Source organism: Mastigoproctus giganteus, chromosome 13 (assembly GCF_048544385.1).
Source record: "Mastigoproctus giganteus isolate SK-2022 chromosome 13, ASM4854438v1, whole genome shotgun sequence".
Lineage (NCBI taxonomy): Eukaryota > Metazoa > Arthropoda > Arachnida > Uropygi > Thelyphonidae > Mastigoproctus > Mastigoproctus giganteus.
In genome coordinates this window covers 135,317,853-135,338,598 of record NC_143587.1, presented here as the reverse complement: position 1 = coordinate 135,338,598, position 20,746 = coordinate 135,317,853, and the positions used below count along the sequence as shown (strand labels likewise).

General features: G+C 37.7%; 1 protein-coding gene across 1 annotated transcript in view; it reads right to left on the bottom strand.

The window, feature by feature from the left end:
• Positions 1–961: 961 nt before the first annotated feature.
• Positions 962–20,746, bottom strand: part of LOC150076459 (uncharacterized) — a 37,342-nt gene continuing 17,557 nt past the window's right edge. The window contains exon 2 of the mRNA XM_090387528.1: positions 962–2,514. Coding sequence (XP_090243654.1) covers positions 1,813–2,487 — 675 coding nt within the window. The 5' untranslated portion in view covers positions 2,488–2,514 and the 3' untranslated portion in view covers positions 962–1,812. The remainder of the gene's footprint in view (positions 2,515–20,746) is intronic.

The following is a 20,746-nucleotide window of genomic DNA, read 5'->3' as shown; positions in this document are numbered from 1 at the left end:
CAATGATATACAGGAATTTTTCCAGCAGGGATAAGGAGGTGATTATTCCCTTGTATAAGGCAATGGTCAGGCCACACCTAGAGTACTGTATACAGGTCTGGAGGCCTCATTTCAAGAAGGATGTAGAGCTGCTGGAACGAGTACAGAGAAGGGCAACAAGATTAGTGAATGGAACAAAGGGGTGCTCTTACGAAGAAAGGCTTAAGTTTTGCAAATTACAGTGTCTGGAGACTAGGCACCAGCGAGGTGATCTGATAGAGGTGTATAAAGCCCTGAATGGTTTGAGCATGAAATGCCATGATTCCATTTCCAAGTTTTTTATTCTAAAAAATTTAAAATACTGAAGTTCAAAAAAAAACTTTCAGCAATTTCAATATTACCAGGTCAATCAAATCACTGTGACCTATATAGGTACCCTCTTTGGATGTATTATAATCTGTGTTATAATATATCCTAACTCTTTGCCTAGTAGTACTGGATGGCATTTCATGGTATAATTAAGGATAATTAGTTTTTGTTTTTTTTTTAATAAAAAAACCATTCCAACAAGACTAATTTGCAACAGTAACTGACTTGAGTTAGCTTTTATTACAAGTCCTTACCCTATTCTTATTTCCAATTTAAAAAGTCTAATAATTTCACTTTAGATTTTGTCCATGTACAACATTATTTTTAATGCTTAACAGGAAGCTAATATATTTTTTGGTAATCTTTTATAATTCATAGTTATGCACCATCTTGCGTGATCACTCTACACACTTAATGCAGTTTTTAGTGAAAATATATTAAAAACATTTTTAAAAAATCTGAATCAGAAAATACTTAACTGAAACCTTTCGGTTAAGCATTACCTTGATTCATTTGTTCCACTCTTAAATAATATAATGCATTAAAGGGGAGAACACAGGTCTCCAATTATATTTTATAAGATAAAATATACATTGTGAACAGTACCAAAACATTCTGTAATATACAAAAATATATATGATCAGGACACATCGTCACTAATATGCCTTTGAATAGTGAAAAGGGCAATATACTCAAAGGCAACATGGTTTATGTTATACCCTATGTGTGTAATGTGTAGAAGTACAAAAGACTCATTAAGTTTAGGTTAATTTGATCCTCAATTAAGCAAAGCTCTTGATTTTATAACATCACAGTGGCAAATACATGGCAATATGAATGGGCTACATTAGAATTATTTATGGCAGCTTTGCAATAAACTTTAACAGCACTAGACGGAAAACTACTTTGTTTTTCATTTTAATACAAATACTGCATATCTGCAAACTGAGTTTAGAAATTCTGTATACGAATACCTGGGTACAACTGCACTGGATAGTTTTTACTATATACTTTTTATGTACCTGACTGCAGTAATTTCATTATTTCAGTTATTACTGGTATCGTGTTAATATTAACTAAATACATGAAATATGCACTTTTTTGCCTTGCATATTTTGAAATTAGTTTTATAATAATATCCATCCAGGAAACCTTTAATAGATCGCTCAGAAGTCAAGACTACATGGAAATTAAATTTAACCACAGTCAGAACTGTTAATCACTAACTTTAGCATTTACATTATAATGTATTTTACAATGCAAATAAATTTCCTCTTTTATTTCAAACCATTGGAAGTACTGCATTTATTCTTATCCAGTAACTCCAATGAAAAATGAATTTTCCCCCCCTCTTAATTTTCTAAGCCCATCTATTACATTTCACACAAATCAAGCTTTAGAGAAAACATCTTTGATGGTACTTCCTGTGTAGCTTTAAGAGATTGAGATGACATTCCTTAAGCTTTATTTGATTGGCATTTGTGGAAGAAAATAGCCTGGGAGAGGAGGGGAGGGATATGGCTGAGATGTAGCATCATATGGAGGAGGATATTGATTTAATGGAACTGACTGAGGAGCATATGGTGCAGGGGACGGAGCAGTGCCCGGACCATACGGTGCAGGGGGCGGAGCAGTGCCCGGACCATACGGTGCAGGGGGCGGAGCAGTGCCCGGACCATACGGTGCAGGGGGCGGAGCAGTGCCCGGACCATACGGCAGAGCAGTACCTGGACCATATGGGGCAGGGGTTGGAGCAGTGCCCGAGACAAGAGGCTGTGTTTGCATTAAATTCTGCTGTTGTGGTTGTTGCTGCATTTCTTGTCTCATTTTCTTTCCAGTTCGGTATGCCATTACACCAGTTATGACAGCAAATATAAACAAAAGCGACCCAAAACCTAAAAATACAGGACCAATAATTCTTCCAGGGTCACTGCTAGCATGCTGCGTAAAAAATGGTGTATCAAAGGGAGGAGAAGGAGGCTTATAGCTAACAGCTGTGACAATTGTACCAATTAGGAGAAAGCCAAAGCTTGCAAAGCAAAATAAAACAATGCAAGAGAATGCAATGGTAATACCACCCATTCTTGCTCCATAGCGATACATTCCAAACCTTCGCTGATATGGAAATGGAGAAATCATACTGTTCTGATGAGGAATCTTGATATCCTATAAAAAAGATATTTAATGATTTACAAGAAATAAATATAAAGGCATTTTAATACTAATTCTTATCAATGTTCATACTATAACTTACCAAAAGCCAACTGAAAAATCATAAAATTACAGTCATCATTACCCTTTATATTAATTTTTTTTTTTTGCGTATTTTTTGTTCATTAAAAATAAAAAATGACAATTATTTGCATTGCTTAAAATGTGAACAATGCATTACAAATAGAAAGCTAGTCACAAAGGAGTCATATCAGCCTCAGAAGCCAACTCTCTCTCTCTCTCTCTCTCTCTCTCTCTCTCTCTCTCATTTGTCTGAGAGGACTTTTATTCCAAAGTACTTGTTCATAGTTTTAACAGCTAACAGTTATATATATATTTGGCCACAAACAAACTGCAAAATTAAGTACCAACAAAGTAGTCAGAAAAGAAGTACATATATATAAAAATTAAAGTGACTCGGCTAGCTATAAGCATATTTCCCCCTTCTCTCCACTGCAATGATGAAATGGGACCATTTCAACAAAGCGATTAAAGGGACATTTCCACAATGCCACTTTTTGTGAAATGTCTTAGTTGATATTGCATCTGAAAGAAACAAGTGCTACTTGACAAGATGCATGCCACTTTATGCTTACAAAGTGTGAAATACACAATTAAAAATATCATTAGAAATAGGCTGGAGTGTGTGTTACTAGAAGGAGTGTGAGTTACACATTTGTGGTAATTACTAGAAGAAAAGAACACAAAGTATTGGATGGGTGAGTTTTTTAGGCAATATAATGAAATTGACCTATTACATAAGTATTATTTATTTGAGTTAATTATTAATGAACTCTGTTTATTCTATGTAAGAATTTTATTAGAATGCCAGCAGTTGATTTCTGTTACTGAATATAATAGGGCCAAAAATAAGCAAGCAACACTTTTGTAAGCAATTTTGTCTGATATACACATCATTAAGAGCTGATCCACTTTCTTGTTGACAATTCTGGGATGCTCCTTGTGTCAATACTGTACACAGTAGGCCCTCGATTTAACAGATCCTGATTTAATGGACGAAAAAATTTCTGTTCTAAAGAAAAAATTTAGAACCTATTTATATCTGATAGCGTTGCACATTAGACAGCACATCTGTCTGATGTGTGACGCTATCAGACAGATGCACTGAAAATTCCTTCTAATGAAATAAAAGCTGTTTTACTGCTAGATAATGCACCCTGCTCACCTTAATGCTGAGAGGTTAATTAGCAGGGATGGGAGAATGAAATGTTATTTGTTATTTTTTGGTTTTTAGGAGCATTAGCAACTAAGGCCATATTGCTCCAGGATATGCGGTGGTCATTCCCTGACCTTTCCGCATCCTCTGTATTTGGTGGTGACGGGCTCGAACCCCGGTCTAATCAAGAAGCGTGTGCTACGCACTGCTGCTCCTTCCCACCTGGCTACGGAGGCGCCTGGAGAATGAAATGTGTTTTTCTGCTTCCTAACACTACTTCACTGATACAGCCGATAGATCAGGGTGTAATTGTTGCTTGTAAGAGGTTGTATAAGAAGTTTTCGAAAGAGGTGATGGTTGTTTTGGAAGCAACAGAAGACGCAGAAAAAGATACAAGAGGCACCAGGACACTGCAAAATTTACATGCATACAACATCAGATCTGCTATCTTCAACTTAGCAGCTGCATGGAAAGATATTATTATTATTATTAGCCATATGGTGCAAGGAAGCCTGAGGCTTATGCTGCACCAGCCAAAAAACAATTCACAAGTTACCCTGAGAGAGAGAGACAGAAATAGAAGGGAATCAGCAAGAAAGAGAAGAATGGTGATATCCAGCTTAGGACCCTGGGTGTGCCAAGCCCATACTCACCAGATGTGAGCCCCTAATATGAAGATTACCTTGGCCAATGCTTGGAAGAAGTTGTTGTACGACGTAGAACCTGAAACGGACTTTGATGATGATAAAGATGAAGAATCAGTTGCTCCTCATCCTAAATGGTCTCTTATAGGACAACATATGGATGACATCATACCCTACATTGATTTATCACAGACCCTGGTGTGTTTCCTTATTATGAACATTTTTGAGAATTTCGATCTACAGTAATAAGGAAGCAGCACCAAGGTGTAAGACAACTGAAACTTGGTTTCTTCAAGCCCACTTCATCAACTGGGCCTGTTTCACCAGAACTCTCTACCAGCAAGGAATTAACACCTCTCCCTCCATTACAGTTGTTTCCAACTCTGAAAATTGAGATTCTTTCAATTAAGTTAATATTAATATTGAATATTATGTATCTTTTTTTAGTGTTTTTTATTCAATAGAGTTTAAGAATTTTAAAGTATTTTTTCCCTCTAAAATGGATTTAAATGAAAAAACACTAATGTTCACATTGAAAACAATTTTGTGTGAGCTTTAAGGGGGAAAAAAAAAAAAGGGTGGCGGAAACACCCCATTCGTTACATTGTACAGTTTTTGAAGTGTTTAATTAAAATCAAGTTTGGTTACTGTCATAAATTTATTTTTAACAGATCTTTCAGTATAAATTACTCAATGTACATTATAATAATATTTCATTCATACTTATAATAATATTTTAATACATCCTGTACCTTTTAAGTCCATTATTAATGCTGTTATGTTTTTAAAATACATTCGATTTAAGGACTTTCAGCAATAGCGGATACCCCTTCCCCAAATTAGTCTGTTAAATCGAGGGCCTACTGTATTTGTAAACTTCTAATTTTTTTAATATACTTTTTGAATTGAAGTACTGTATTTTGCTGCTAGTTTGGTTAAAGCACCACTTTATAATTTTTTAGTTATAATTTTAAATTTGCTCAGTGTAGTGTGAAAACTTCGACTGGGGGAGAACTGTACAAGGCAATTCTCTCAATTCAACCCCCCCTTAAACTCTCACACACACACACACACACACACACACACACACACACACACACACACACACACACACACACACACACACACACACACACACACACACACACACAATCCTGATTTTCTTGCAAATCAGGATTTTACAGTGTGTGCTACTTGTAGAATGATTATGGAGCCATCTGTAGTGGGGTATGATACAATCAAAGGGTATGCCTTTCTGTGAAGTTGATGCAAAGAGTATTAGAAAATTAAGCAAAAATTTGCCATTCTCATGTTTGGATAAGAGCATAAAGAAAGGAGATGATACCTTAAAGGACCCATCAAGCACTCAACTGGCCAACTCAATGCTAGAACTTGCACTCATTTAGCAAAAAATACCACAGAATTGCCAAAGATGAAAAGTTCTGATCTCACAGGAAGTAGCTATTATCTGTAACTCTATCATCAGGGAAACAGGAAATATGTTGCAAAAGAGGTGGAATAAAATAGGGCTGCCAAGGGTAAAAATTAATGATACTGTAGAACAGTCTGTACTTGTTAACAGGAGAAACCACTATTACCAGGATGAGACAGACTTAAAACTCCAAATATGTCTAGTTCAGCCTTAAATTTATTTAAGCTATCAACTTCCACAACAAATGGAAGTTTGTTCCAGCAATCAACTACCGGCTGGCTAAAGGCAAACTTCTGCACATCTATTCTACAACTGTCTTTCCTCAATTTGAATCTACGCCCCCCTCAAGGTTCTTAATCTGAGCAAGTGGAAATATCCTGTCAGTATTGAGCCTGCTCAAACCATTCAAGGCCTTATACACCTCAATTAGATCACCTCACAGGTGCCTAGTCTCCAGATGCTGCAACTTGCAGAACTCAGGGTTGGTTTTACCATTAGGCCTAGGGGTGCTTGTCCATCAGACAAAACTGCCGTTCGTTCATCGGACTTCCGCCCCTCAGACGTGAAAGAAACCGAAAATTCCTAATTCGCTTATTTACCAGTCGATTTTCGCGTTTTCTTTACTCTTGAATAGGACTGTACTGAATGCACATGCCTTTCACTGTGCCGCTACCGTCGTCATCCGGCTATGAGTGTGAGGCTTAACTAATCTAAAAACAAGCTGTAGTATATCTACTCTCTTTTCCACGATCATTTTGTATCAGTCAGTCTCATATTATTGCGCCTTGTGCGTTGTCTTGTGTTGATATCAAACAAATCGGTAAGGACCTATAAAAGTTCAGGTTCAGTACTGATTTTTTTTAACGTAGAATACGTTGTATCAGAGGACCATCGACATATAGAATGGACTGCGCATCATGCGGTTTGATATGTTCACGGCTTAGATAAAGAGTGTAAAACTGTGGGGCACATACCACTCTTTTTTTACGTCTTTTGATTGGTGCATATCATTTCCATGGTCGCATATTATCAATGTACGGTACTGGAAAAGAGAGCGACATGTGCTCCACAGTTTTACCCTCTTTATCTAAGCCGCATGATGCGCAGTCCATTCTATATGTCAATGTGGAGGACCAACCTGGAAAATCTGTTACGTTATGGTTTCCGTGCTATGTGTTTCTTTGTAAAAATCTACAATATTGATTAACATATTTTTAGTTAACTACACATCTTAATTATTATTACATTAATACAAACTTAACTTAAATATTTTAATATAAAAATAATTATAAAAACAAAATAATACATACCAGGTTGCAGCCAGCTGATAGTGTAATCGGTAATCAGTTATATAAAATAACCTCGGTTCAAATCTCGCATCTGTTTAATTTTTTTTTTTTTTTTTGTTGATTCTCTATTATTTTACAATAATTATATCTCAAAAAATATTTTTTACAGGCCTTCAAAATGAACAAAAAACCATCTGGTTACCAATACAGAAAACAAAAAGCTGAAAAAGACAATGTTTTGAAAAAACAAGAAGGTGCTTTCTTAAAATACTTATGTTAAGAAGATCGTCAAAAAGAAAATGGTGAAACTCTTAATACAATATCTAAGGAGACAGTGACCGAAACAACAACTGAAGAGGTGAAATCTTCATCAACTGTTCTGGATATTGTTGAGGTCAATTCCAAAGCTGAATGTTCGGCAGGTGGTACTGTTGGTACTGAAGAAATCAATTTTCAAAATTTAAGTTATGATGATCCAGCAACATGGAGTAAATTAAAGATTTTAAATGTTGATAAATAATGTCAACTATTAGTTGAACATGGACCAAAACAAATTATAATTTCGACTTTCCAAAAGATAACAACAGTCGAAGATTTTCAACAACACACTATACTTGAAAGTTATTTAACGGCGAGACAATACAGCGTTCATGGTTAATGTATTCGAAATCCACAGATTCTGCATTTTGCTTTTGTTGCTTGTTATTTGATCATTGGAATATTAACATTGCTGATTCTGGCTTAAAAAAACTGGAAAAATATTTCGTCAATTATAAATGCTCATGAGTAAACCCAAAGGCATGTCGAAAATTATCATAAATGGAAAGAACTGGAGATAAGAATTAAAAAACATACAACCATTGATGAACAGAACTTAAGAGTTATTAAAAAAGAAGAAAAACATTGGTTGCAAGTCTAGAACGACTGTTTACATTAGTTTAAACATTGGCTGTACAGAATTTGTCTTTTCGAGGAATAAATGAAACATTATTTGCCCATGGAAATGGAAATTCGTTGAATTCTTAGCGAAATTTGACCCGATTATGAATGAACATTTGAGAAAAATAAAGGATAAAGAAACATATCTGCATTATCTCAGAAAATATGTGCAAAATGAAATAATAAAGATTATTTCTGATGCTGTAAAGAAAAAAAATTTTGGATTTTGTTTCTATCGTCAAATACACTTCTCTATTATTACAGATTGTACTCCCGATACTGCTCACACGGAGCAAATGAGTATAGTAATATGTTTTGTGGACACCACTAACAATAAAGTTTCCATTAATGAACACTTTTTGGGATTTGTAGACATACAAAGTACTACTTGAGAAAGTATGGCAAATGAAATAATACGTTTTTTTAGAAAACTTATCTTTACCTCTCCAGAATCTACAAGGTCAAGGATACGACAATGCCAGCAACATGAAATGAGATATAAAAGGTGTGCAACGACGAATTTTAAATATAAATCCAAGAGCAACACATGTACCTTGCAGTTCACATTCACTGAATTCAACAGTGAATTGCACTGCTAATAGTTTAGATGCCACTGTATTTTTCGATACAATACATCGTTTGTATGTATATTTTTCCAGCTCGACTCGTCAATGGGAATACTTGAAAAATCACATAACTAATTTTGCTCTTAAACCAGTCTGTGACACACGATGGGAAAGTCGAATTGAGTCACTGAAACCTTTGAGATATAATTTGTCCGGTGTGTGCGATGCACTGGAAGAGACATCTCAAGATGATCGTTTGTCGGGGTTAAATGGCAATACTATGAAAGTAGAAGCAAATGGACTTCTTAAAAATATTACGAAAATTTAAATTTATTGCATCTTTAATTATGTGGTATAATATACCACACGATTAAAATTTATTGCATCTTTAAATTATGTGGTATAATATACAAAGGGTACTAGGAAAGTTTTGCAATATGACGCAACAATGAATCACAGGAAGCTGCTTGTTGCTGCATGTTGAGACATGTTCATACGTGCATAGTAGCCGCCGCGCCAAGTCGATGGGCTCAGTTATTCATTAGTAGTGAGAGTGTAAAGTGCTTGCGATGGCATCGTGGTCACGAAATGAGATAAGGACAGTTTTGCGGTATAATTTCGTGCGTGGTTTAACCATAGACCAGTGCTTAGAAGAAATGACTCTTGCACTAGAAGATGATTGTCCACATCGTACAACGATATTCAGGTGGTATAGAGAATTCCAAAGGGGAAATTTCACTCTGGAGGATTCTGAGAGGCCGGGAAGGCCACGAACGTCAGTTACGAAGGAAAACGTTACTGCTGTGAGGAAAATGCTTGACGAAAACAGGCGAGTGACCTACCAACAGATAGAGGATACTTTGGGCCTAAATGCACCAGCAATTCGTTCGCTGCAAGATCGTTTGCACGTGAAGAAACTTTGTTCTCTCTGGGTGTCGCATCAACTGACTGAAGAGCAGATGACACGACGTGTGACTTGGTGCCGGGAGATGTTAAAAAAGTTTGATAAGGGACAATCTCGGTATGTGAACAACATCGTGACAGGTGACGAGACTTGGCTGTACTATTACGATCTGCCGACCAAGGCTCAAAACAAAGTTTGGGTCTTTGATGATGACGACACACCCGTAATTGTCAGAAAATCCCGATCTGTAAAGAAGAAAATGATAGCTGTATTTTTCAAATCGAGTGAAATTGTGGAACGTGTCGTTTTGGACACGCAGAAGACAGTCACAGCTAAGTGGTATACTGAACAATGCCTGCCTAAAGTCATTGGATCTATGAAGAACCTGCGGCCAAAGTCAAGAATGGACACCTGGTACCTCCATCACGAAAATGCTCCAGCTCACCACGCCAAAGCCTGCACCGAATATTTGACCACGACAGGACTGAAACTTCTCGAGCACCTTCCCTACAGACCAGACCTTGCTCCCTGCGACTTTGCACTGTTCCCGCATGTGAAAATGAAGCTAAAAGGAAGGCGGTTTTCCAGTGATGAGGACCTTCTACGGGCTTGGGACAACGAGTGTGCTTTACTCCCTAGTGAAACTTGGCAGAACTGGTTTAAAGATTGGTTTCGGAGGATGGAGAGGTGTATTGAATGTAGAGGAAATTACTTTGAAAAAATTAAATAAACAAAGCTGTATTGCAAAACTTTCCTAGTACCCTTTGTACTTTTTGAAATAAATGTGACAAGTAAACAACTTCAGAATAAAAGCACTGATAAGAGTAGTGCCATGAATTGTATAAATGACACAAAAAAATTCTTAATAAGGATTTGAAACGATGATGAGTTTGAAAAATTGTTGGTTGAAACGACAAAAGTTACTGAGATTTTAGGTGTACCGCCTAATTTTGAAGAACAAGAAACAGTTCAACTTAAAAATAAGAAGCAATTTATGTACGAGCAAGAGGATCAACCTATTAGCAATTTTAAACAAAAATTTAAGATTGATTTTTATTTTTCAATCATTGACACCACTATTGCAGCTGGGGATGATAAATTCAAACACGTCTGTATTAAATGAAAATTTTGGTGTTCTTATAAATATATACGAATTACAAAAAATTTCTTCTGAAGAGCTGCTTCAAAAATGTTTAATTTTAGAAAGATACCTTTATGCACAATAATTCTCGAGATATCGATGGAACAAATTTAAGTAACAAATTGCAAGTAATAGCAGACGAATTTCCGAAAACACTTCGGCATTTGATGTCCTCTCACATATATGTCAACATAAATTAGAAAAAGTGTTCCAAATTTATTTATCGCGTTTCAATTTATTTATTGCATATTCGCAACGTTGCCAGTATCAGTAGCCAGTTCAGAAAGGAGTTTTTTAAAATTGAAATTGATAAAAGCATACATTTGATTGACCATGGCTCAAGAAAGACTGACTGGTCTGGTAATAATATCAATTGAACACGAAATTGCAGCTAATCTTGACGTCGATACACTAATTCAAACATTTGCAAGGGCAAAGGCACGAAAAATTAATTTCTCATAATAAATATTAAATTGCAATATGTACAGTGAAACTTCTCCTAACGGACACCTCTCGTTAATGGACATTTTAAAATTCCCCAACTCACCTCCATTGGTTTTAACGTGTTTGCAGCTTCTGTCTAGCGGACATTCTCTGTAATGGACGCGGACAGGCAATCTGCAATGTTTCGTTTAGATTAGCACTTAATTTGATCTCCCCATAACAGACAGCAGGCGAGCTCACGGCCCATTTTCTAGGAACTTTTCTTCCATGTATTGCCTCAATCGTGTGTTTATTTTCTATTTCTGATTCTCTGAATTTTATCAAGGTTTATGTTGCGGTTCTAAACCCTTTTTCAAGAATTTTAAGGCACGTGTAAAACTTCTGATGAATTCGGTGTGTGCAGGGAGGGGGGAATATGGTCGGCCTTTCGTCTTTTCAGTTTCAGTTTTGTTCAGTGTCATGTGAAGTGCACAATGTCTTCTCATAAACATTTAACTTTAAAAGATAGTCAAACTCATTAATGCGTATGATCGGCAAAAAAATAGTGTTCGCAATCTCGCTATAAAATTCAAAATCGGGAAGACGTAGGTAAGCGACATCCTAAAGAAAAAAAAAATTAACTGCTCAAACAATTTTGGCAACACGTAAATAATCAGGTTCAAAAATCATTCCCGAAAACTGTTGGACTTCAAATTTGTCGCGCATGTGCTAAAAAAAATTCCCATTAATGGGCCTATTATTAGGGAAAAGGCTTTGGAGGTTGTGAAATCCATGGGAGTTTGTTTGTTATTTAGTTTTTAGGAGCATTAGCAACTAAGGCCATATTGCTCCGGGATATGCGGTGGTCATTCCCTGACCTTTCCACATCCTCCGTATTTGGTGGTGAAGGGCTTGAACCCCGGTCTAATCAAGAAGCGTGTGCTACGCACTGCTGCTCCTTCCCACCTGGCTATGGAGGCGCCTTATCTATGGGAGTAAATGAGTTCAAAGCTTCTGTAGGATGGCTAGACAAGTTCAAAACTCGGCATAAAATTTCTTGGAAAACCGTAAGTGGTGAAGGTGGATCTGTTGATACTGGGGTTGTAACAGAGTGGACCGTCAAATTGGAAGATTTATGTCGTGATTTTGAAGCTAAGGATATTTACAACTGTGACGAAACAGGGTTGTTTTTTTAAAGCTCTTCCTGAAAATACAATGAGTCTAAAAAACGAAAAGTGCCAGGGCGGAAAAATTTCTAAGGAACGTTTGACTGTACTATTATGTACAAATATGCTGGGAGACTTTGAACAACCTCTTGTTATAGGAAACCCACAAAATCCTCGTTGTTTCAAGGGCATAAAGTTGAATCTTTTGGATGTTGACTGGAAGTCTAATAAAAAAGCGTGGATGACACGAGATATCATGAGCGAATGGATAAGTCACTTTAACCAAAACATGATTCGTCAAAACAGAAAAATTATTCTTTTCATGGATAATGCTGCATCTCACCCGCACATTGAATTGTCCAACATTCAAATCATTTTTCTGCCACCAAACACATCTGCAGAGTGTCAGCCCTTGGATCAAGGGATAATAAAAAATTTTAAACTTTCACTACAGAAAACGTGTTTTAAGACATCTCATTGCAAACATGAACGATGTAACATGTGCAAGTGACCTTGCAAAGAAAATCAGCATCCTAGATACGATTCAATGGATTTCCTCTTCAGTAAACGTAATTAGAAAACAAACTGTCGTGAACTGTTTTGTAAAGTCTGGCTTCTCAAACACAAAAATTGAAGTTGTGAACAGCAATGTGGAGCACCAAGAAGAACAACAACTTCAACATCTATTGATAATGTACGATACTTCCGCTACAAGTGACCCTGGCTACAAAGATATAGACTCAAACCTCACTACAGAAGATGGTGCTCTAGATATCAACGACATTATCATCGATATTTTTCAAGAAGTTCCTCATGAGGATGAAGAAATGGAAGGAGGTCATTCTGTCGAAGAACATATTAACGACGAACCACCGATGAAAATAGAAGCGCTCATACAAATCAATCGTTTAAAAATGTTTTTCGCCGCTGAAGAAGATACTGAAGGCCTTTCGATGGTTTCTTCACTCCAAACAAATGTTGAAAACAAAATTATCAGCCGGAAGAAGGTGCAGAAGAAAATAAGTGATTACCGTATGTATTTTTCTTAAGATAAAGTCATAATATGCATAGCACAATTGTATGTATATTATTTATAAAAATATTGTGCAAAATCTGTATATAATTTAATTTTACATTAAACGTTTAACGATTTTTCTTTCTTTTTTTTTTTTTCTCCCTCAGACTTCTTGTTAGCGGACACTTCTCTCTAACGGACGCATTTTCGTTCCCCATGGCTGTCCGTTAAATGGAAGTTTCACTGTATTTAACTTTAACTGTAAATGTATTATTAAGAAAGTGAATGAATTATTGATGTTTAAAATAAGAGTTAATGAAAATTATTGAAAAAACTTTTTTCTTTTTTTGTGCAATTTAAATACTGTTTTGTTAATTTAAAACAAATCAATAAATTTATTTTTAAATCAAATTTGTTTATATTTGGCTATGCATGTGAATATGTAAGTACGTATTGATAAGGGGGCGCATGAATTTTTCTTTGCCTAGGGGTGCCAGGTACCCTGCACCAGCCCTTTGCCAGAACTTAAGCCTTTCTTCATAAAGAGCACCCCTTTCTTCCTCTCACCAATCTGGATGCCCTTTTCTGTACTCGTTCTAGCAACTCTACATCCTTCCTAAAATGAGGTCTCCAGACCTGTACACAGTACTCAAGGTGTGGTGTGACCATTGCCTTATACAAAGGGATAATCACCTCCTTGTCTCTGCTAGCAAAATTCCTATATATCATTGACAAAACTCCATGACCTGCTCTGGCAGCCCATCTGCACTGCTCAGAGAACTTGCATATCTGACTGCACAATTTCAACCTTTGTATCATCTGCAAACTTGGACATTAAGTCTGATATACCTTCATTGATATTATTGATTGTTTTTTTTTTTTTTTTTTTTTGAGTTGTTGGCGCATCGGCTTCTGTAGCCTTAATGCACCTCCCAAGGTTTTTGCATTATATTGTGATCCAAGCTAGAGGCGAAATTCGAACCCGCGACCTTTGGGTTGCCAGGCAGGGACTTGACCCACCTGGCTAGCCCTGATATCATTGATAAATATACAAAACAACAATGGGCCTAGCACCAAACCTTGGAGGATTCCACTAATAACATTAAGTCCATGTAGAGCAGTGGCCATTTATTACCACTCTGCTGTCTCCCACTCAACCATCCATTTATCCATTGCAGTAACTTGCCCTTAATGTCATACCACTCCAATTTGTACAGCTGATGTTGCTGATGCTGAAGCAATCTTAGGTCAGCTAGAAAACTGATAGTTTGAGAGGGGTTACAGAGATTAACATTTCCACAGCAGCCACAAAGAGGTGAAACTGATTCTTACAATGCATCAACTGGGACATGGAGCAGCCTGGAAAGCAAGGTGGAGATTACAAACCTGTTGTGGGGAGAGAGGTATCCTCATGCGACAATCAAGTATATGGGCTGTGTTAAGATACTAAAGCTAAAAACAGACAAATATATATATACTTGCTTTTACACTAATGCTAGGAGCATAGTAAATAAAATTGAACTAATTTTAACATATTATTTGCATCATCAAATGTAGACATTATGTGGTATTTCAGAAATGTAACTATTTAACTTGGTAATTTGTAAACAAGATATGCAAGTTACCAAGATTAAATATTTTCCCATTACACTCTAAAGCAAAGTGTAACTAATATATATGGAATGCCAGTGCAACGTTGAGTCAGTTTTGTGTGACACTCTAGGAAAAACAAAAATGAAATTAGGAGTATTTTACAGGCAAAATGATTATTCTTTTTTATTTTTTATTATTTTTTTTTATGAAAACCAAGCATTAGAACCTATAGTACTTAGTATTATGCATGGATTGGAGGTCGAGAAGATGAAAGAAGATATTTGTTGACATTAGACTTGAACTTCTGTAGATTGAAATTTTCAGGAAATACGTAAAGGAAGAGGTATCACACTGACACCACATGTGGGTAAGCTGTATGAGAGAGTGTTAGAGCAGAAGATAAGAGGAATGATTGAAAATAAGATTGCCGAGGAACAGTATGGCTTTAGGCCTGGCAGATTGATGGTGGATCGAATTTTCTGCATCAGGCAACTGAAGGAAAAGTGTTATGAACACAATAAAGAATTATGGATGGCATTTTTGGATATAAAGAAAGCATTTGATGCCGTAATGAGAGAGAGTGTGGGAGGTTTTGAGAAACTTGGGGATAGAGGAACGTCTTGTGGAGAGAATTGAGAATATATGCACCGATACAGTGAGCAAAGTAAGAACAGTGATGGAGAGCTTCGAAATAACATCAGGTTTGAGGAAAGGAGAAATTCCTATAGAAATTCCCACTCGCTTGTATCCTTCTACTTATTTCTTTGTTTATCACGCCACTCTTTGTAATGGTGCTTTCTAGATACTTGAAGTTGTTAACCATTTTTAGCTGTTTCCCTTCCGTAAAGTATCTGTCAAGCTCGCCACTCCTCTTTAGATACATTACTTCACCCTTCTCCTGACTCAAAACCAGTCCAAATTCATTGGCCATACTAGTCCATGTATCAACTTGCGGTTGCACCTGTTCCCTTCTCTCTCCCCATATGAAGAGGTCATCTGCAAAGAGCATTAGCATTAGTAGAGGCATATGATGCAAGAAAGCTAGCTTATGCAGCATCAGCCAAGAAAAAAAAAAAAAAACTTCCACTTCACCCTTCCGTTCGTTCAAAATACCTCTCCAGCTGAGACTTAAATTTATTCAGGCTATCAACCTCCACAACAAGGGATGGAAGTCCGTTCCACCAACCCACTACCTCAAGGCAAATTTCCACCCGTCTATCCTACATCTGTCTTTCCTCAATTTGAATTTATGCCCTCTCAGGTGATTATTCTGAGCAAGAGGAAGAATCCCATCAGCATTGAGCATGCTCAAACCATTCAAGGCTTTATACACCTCTATAAAATCACCTCGCCGGTGCCTAGTCTCCAGACACTGTAATTTGCAAAACTTAAGCCTTTCTTTGTAAGAGCAACCCTTTGTTCCATTCACTAATCTTGTTGCCCTTCTCTGTACTCGTTCCAGCAGCTCTACATCCTTCTTGAAATGAGGCCTTCAGCCCTGTATACACTACTCAAGGTGTGGCCTGACCATTGCCTTATACAAGGGAATCCCTGCTAGAAAAATTCCTGTATATCATTGACAAGACACCATGAGCTACGCTTGCAGCCCGTCTGCACTGCTCAGAGAACTTCATATCTGCCTGCACAATTACCCCCAGGCCCTTTTCACTCTCTGCCACTGTCACCACCTCTCAGCCCATCTGCTCAACCTTTCCAGATCCTGTTGCAGCAGCATAGCGTCAGTAGTGCCCTTAACAACCCTGCCAACATTTGTATTGTCTGAAAACTTGGACATTAAGCTTGATATACCGTCATGAATATTATTTATAAATACAGAAAACAATAATGGACCCAACACTCAGGGACTCCACTAATAACATTAGTCCACGATGAGCAGTGTCCATTGATTACCACTCTCTATCTCCTCCCCCCTCAACCACCCCTTTATCCATAGCAGAAATTTGCCTCAAATGCCACACTGCTCCAATTTGTGCAGCAGTCTTCCATGTGCAACAGTATCAAAAGACTTTCTAAGATCCAAGTATATAATATCAAAGTTATTCCCTGCATCCAGTTCTTTTGTGACTGCATCATAGTATCCAATCAAATTGGTCAGGCAAGACTTCCCCTTAACAAAACTGCTGTGTCCGAGCTATAACTGAAGTCTTGTCTAGATGATCCTGCAGTGCTTCTTTAACCAGTGCCTCCATTAATTTTCCTGGAACAGAAGTTAAACTCACAGGTCTATAATTATTTGTGTCAGCCTTTGATCCTCCTTTGTGAATTGGGGTCACATTTGAACATCCCCAGTCTATGGGTACCTCCCCTGAGTCCAAGGAAGCTCTCATAATTATGGCTGAGGGTTTGCTTACTTCCTTTGCTGCCTCCTTTAATATCGCTGGATAAATTCCATCCACCCCAGGTGCCTTTCTTGTGTTTATCTTCAACAATTTCTCCTCCATTTTACACTCTCAGTTATTACAAGATTATCTAGCTCACTGCCAGAGTTGAATACACCTCTGGCATTCCCCTTGCTGAATAACTCCTCATGTGTAAATGCCGATGCAAAATATTCATTTAGTTTGTTAGCAGGATCATCAACAGTTGAACCATCGATATCAAGTGGACCAATCTGATTCATCCTCTTCCTTCTAGAGTTTACATAAGTAAAGAACTCTTTGCTGTTTTTCTTTGCATTCTTTGCCAAAGATTTCTCATAATCTGCCTTTGCCTGCCTAACCTCCTTTGTGACTTGGTTACAGACCAGCTTATATCTATCATAGGCTTCTATATTTATATGTATCGCATACATTTTTTCCCTCTGCCATGTGTCTCATTAGTTCATCTGACATCCATTTAGGCCTAAACCTTGAACAATATTTCTTAGTTGTTATGTAAAGCCTAGTAGCTTCCAAGATAAGTTCTTTGAATGCTTCCCATTTTGAAATTGCTGTTGGTAACTTCATCAGTTGGTCCCACTGTATAGAATTTAAATACTCTCAGACCATTGTAGTCGCCGTCGAAAGCAATAACCCTTCCCTTTACTCCTGATGATAGTTACCACTTTGAGTAAATCCCACTTCAGCATACTGTGATCACTGCCACCTAGTGATTCCTTTATCTGCAGATTCTTAATGCATGAAGAATCACTACTGATAATCAAATCAAGAGTATTACTCCCTCTAGTTGCCTCCCAAACATGTTGATGTAGAAAACAATCATCCAATAAATCCACAAAAGCCTTGCTAGTGTGTGAGTGACCAACCCACAAATTCCAGTCAAAAACTGGGAAATTAAAATCCCCCATTATAAGACTTCCTGATTTACTGGCCCACTATTTTCCTGTACAGTTTCTTATTATACTCATCAGAGTCATTAGGCCTATAGCACACTGCTACTCTCAATTTTGATCTCCCAATGCTTATGTCACACCAAACTGACTCGACACTGCACTGTCCAGCAACGTCAACTGGCTTCACTTCCTTGGATTTTATGTGTTTCTTAACTAATAGCATAACCCCCCCATCCCTTCCTTCCTATCCTGTCTATCCTTTCTGCAGACGCTGTACTCCCCAAATTCCAGTTCTGCATTCCTTATATCTGTGTGACACCACGTCTCGGATATCCCAACAATATCAGTCTTTGATGCTTTGAGCAATACCTCAAATTCATCAAATTTATTTACCAAACTCCTAGCATTGGTGTACACACAAGTATACATGCACCTGTTTCTATTCTTAGCTACCCTAACACAACCCATGTGTTTACGTGTACCGCAATGACTCCCAGCAGTCTCTGAAACATCCTGCATCTTGTTTTCCAGACTTCTGCTCATTCCAATAGAAGCAGTGCAAGAATCACTTTCACCTCTGCCAGTGACTACTGTTAATCTATTAGTCCTTGTATGACTTGCATCTGGTCCTGTCCAAGTTGTTCCACCAATCTACACTGCACATCATTCATGACAGCTATGAATAGTAGTGGTGACAGGATGCCTGATCTGGAACAGGAACATACCACTGAAGTGTAAGAAGTCTATATATCAGGCCTATTATGAACCAATTCTGACATATGCATCTGAAACTTGGACTTTGAGGAAAAAGGATAAAAGCATAATTCAGGGGGCAGAAATGAGATTTTTGAGGAGCATAGCTGGAAAGACAAGACGCAAGAAAATCAGGAATGATGTGATTAGGGAGAGAATTCGGGTTGAAAAATTCCAGGACAGGATTGAAAGGCCCCCATTTGAAATGGTTCAAACATGTAAGGAGGATGAACGAGAGGCGTTTGCCAAGAAGAATGGAAGAATGTTTGATTTACAATTAAGGGACAAAAGTCCAAAGGGGACAGTTGTTGTTGTTGTTGTTGTTGTTTGATTTTTAGGAGCATTAGCAACTAAGGCCATATTGCTCCGTGATATGCAGTGGTTATTCCCTGATCTTTCCGCATCCTCCATATTTGGTGGTGACGGGCTCGAACCCCAGTCTAATCAAGAAGCATGTGCTACTCACTGCTTCTGCTGCTCCTCCTGCCCACCTGGCTACGGAGGTGCCACCAAGGGGGAGAGATCAAGAATGAGATGGCAAGACATGATAAAGACCGATGTCATTAAGAGAGGAGGAAACTGGAGTGAAATCAATGACAGAGAGAAGTACACAGACAAGGCATGGTGGAGAGGTTACATATGTTGACCCGTGGAATAGCGGAATGAAGAAGACATAAAGGAAGGTTGTTCCAGAAAACGGAAGTTGAATGAATAAATGAGGAAGAAGAAAAGTTGGTTCTGTTAGTTTGAACTTGGACAGTAAAAGGATGTTGACCAGCTGCGGCACGTGTTCAGACTGCTTTGGAAGAGACAGAACATGAATTATAGAAGCCAATTCAGAAGAAGAATGGCCACGGAAGCAAAATGCATGCAGCAGAAACAGAACGTCTATGAGACAGGGTGGAGAGACTCTGTTAGAGATGACTCATTGATTAACCTAACTGCTCTCTTTTGAATGGAATCTAGACACCTGACAGAGAGGTTTGGGGGGACTGCCCCAAATGTGGAAACAATATTACACAGTAGGGCAAATTTGCAATTTGTACAGAGTGAACAGTTGTTTGGAAGAAAAGTAACACCAAGAGCGAAAGAGAAAAGCTAGGTTTTTTAGATGCAGAGGAAGCAATATTAGTAATATGCTTATGCCAAGAGAAATCAGAAGTTAGGGCAATCCCCAATAGTGATATATGATCTTGCTTAGAAATTGGAGTGTCATCAAAGGAAAGCATAGGAGCAGAAGAATTCTTTTTGCGAGATATAAGACAGGACTCGGTTTTAGAGGGACTGAAATCAAATTAGTTATCTTTGCCCCAACTGGAGATCAGTATTTAAGGAATTGGTAGTGGATATTCAAGAAGTTGAAGCTGATTGAGCAGGACAAGGTGTCTCAAAATGGAAAGAGGAATGCAGTGTGCTATCATCGGAAAAACTATGGATAGGATTTCCAGTCAATGGAAGAAGGTCATTAATATACAAGAGGAAAAGAGTGGGGGAAAGAACTGAACCTTGGGGGACACCGGCATTAGTGGAGAGGTTAGAAGACAGTGCCATCTACCATCACTCTCAGTGAGCGATCAGAGAGAAAACTGGATAACCAATTACTAAAAACAGTTGGCAAACCATAAGATGGAAGCTTGTTTAGAAGACCTTTATGCCAAACACGATCAAAAACCTTTGAGATGTCAAGAGCAACTACTTGTGTTTCACCGAACCTTTCCATTGAATTAGTCCATAAACGGGTAACATAAGCCAGAATATCACCAGTGGATCGACACTGATGGAATCCATACTGGCGATCGTTGATCAGACGGAAGGTTTCTAGGTAGTTTAAGTATTGGCGGTTAATTGATTTC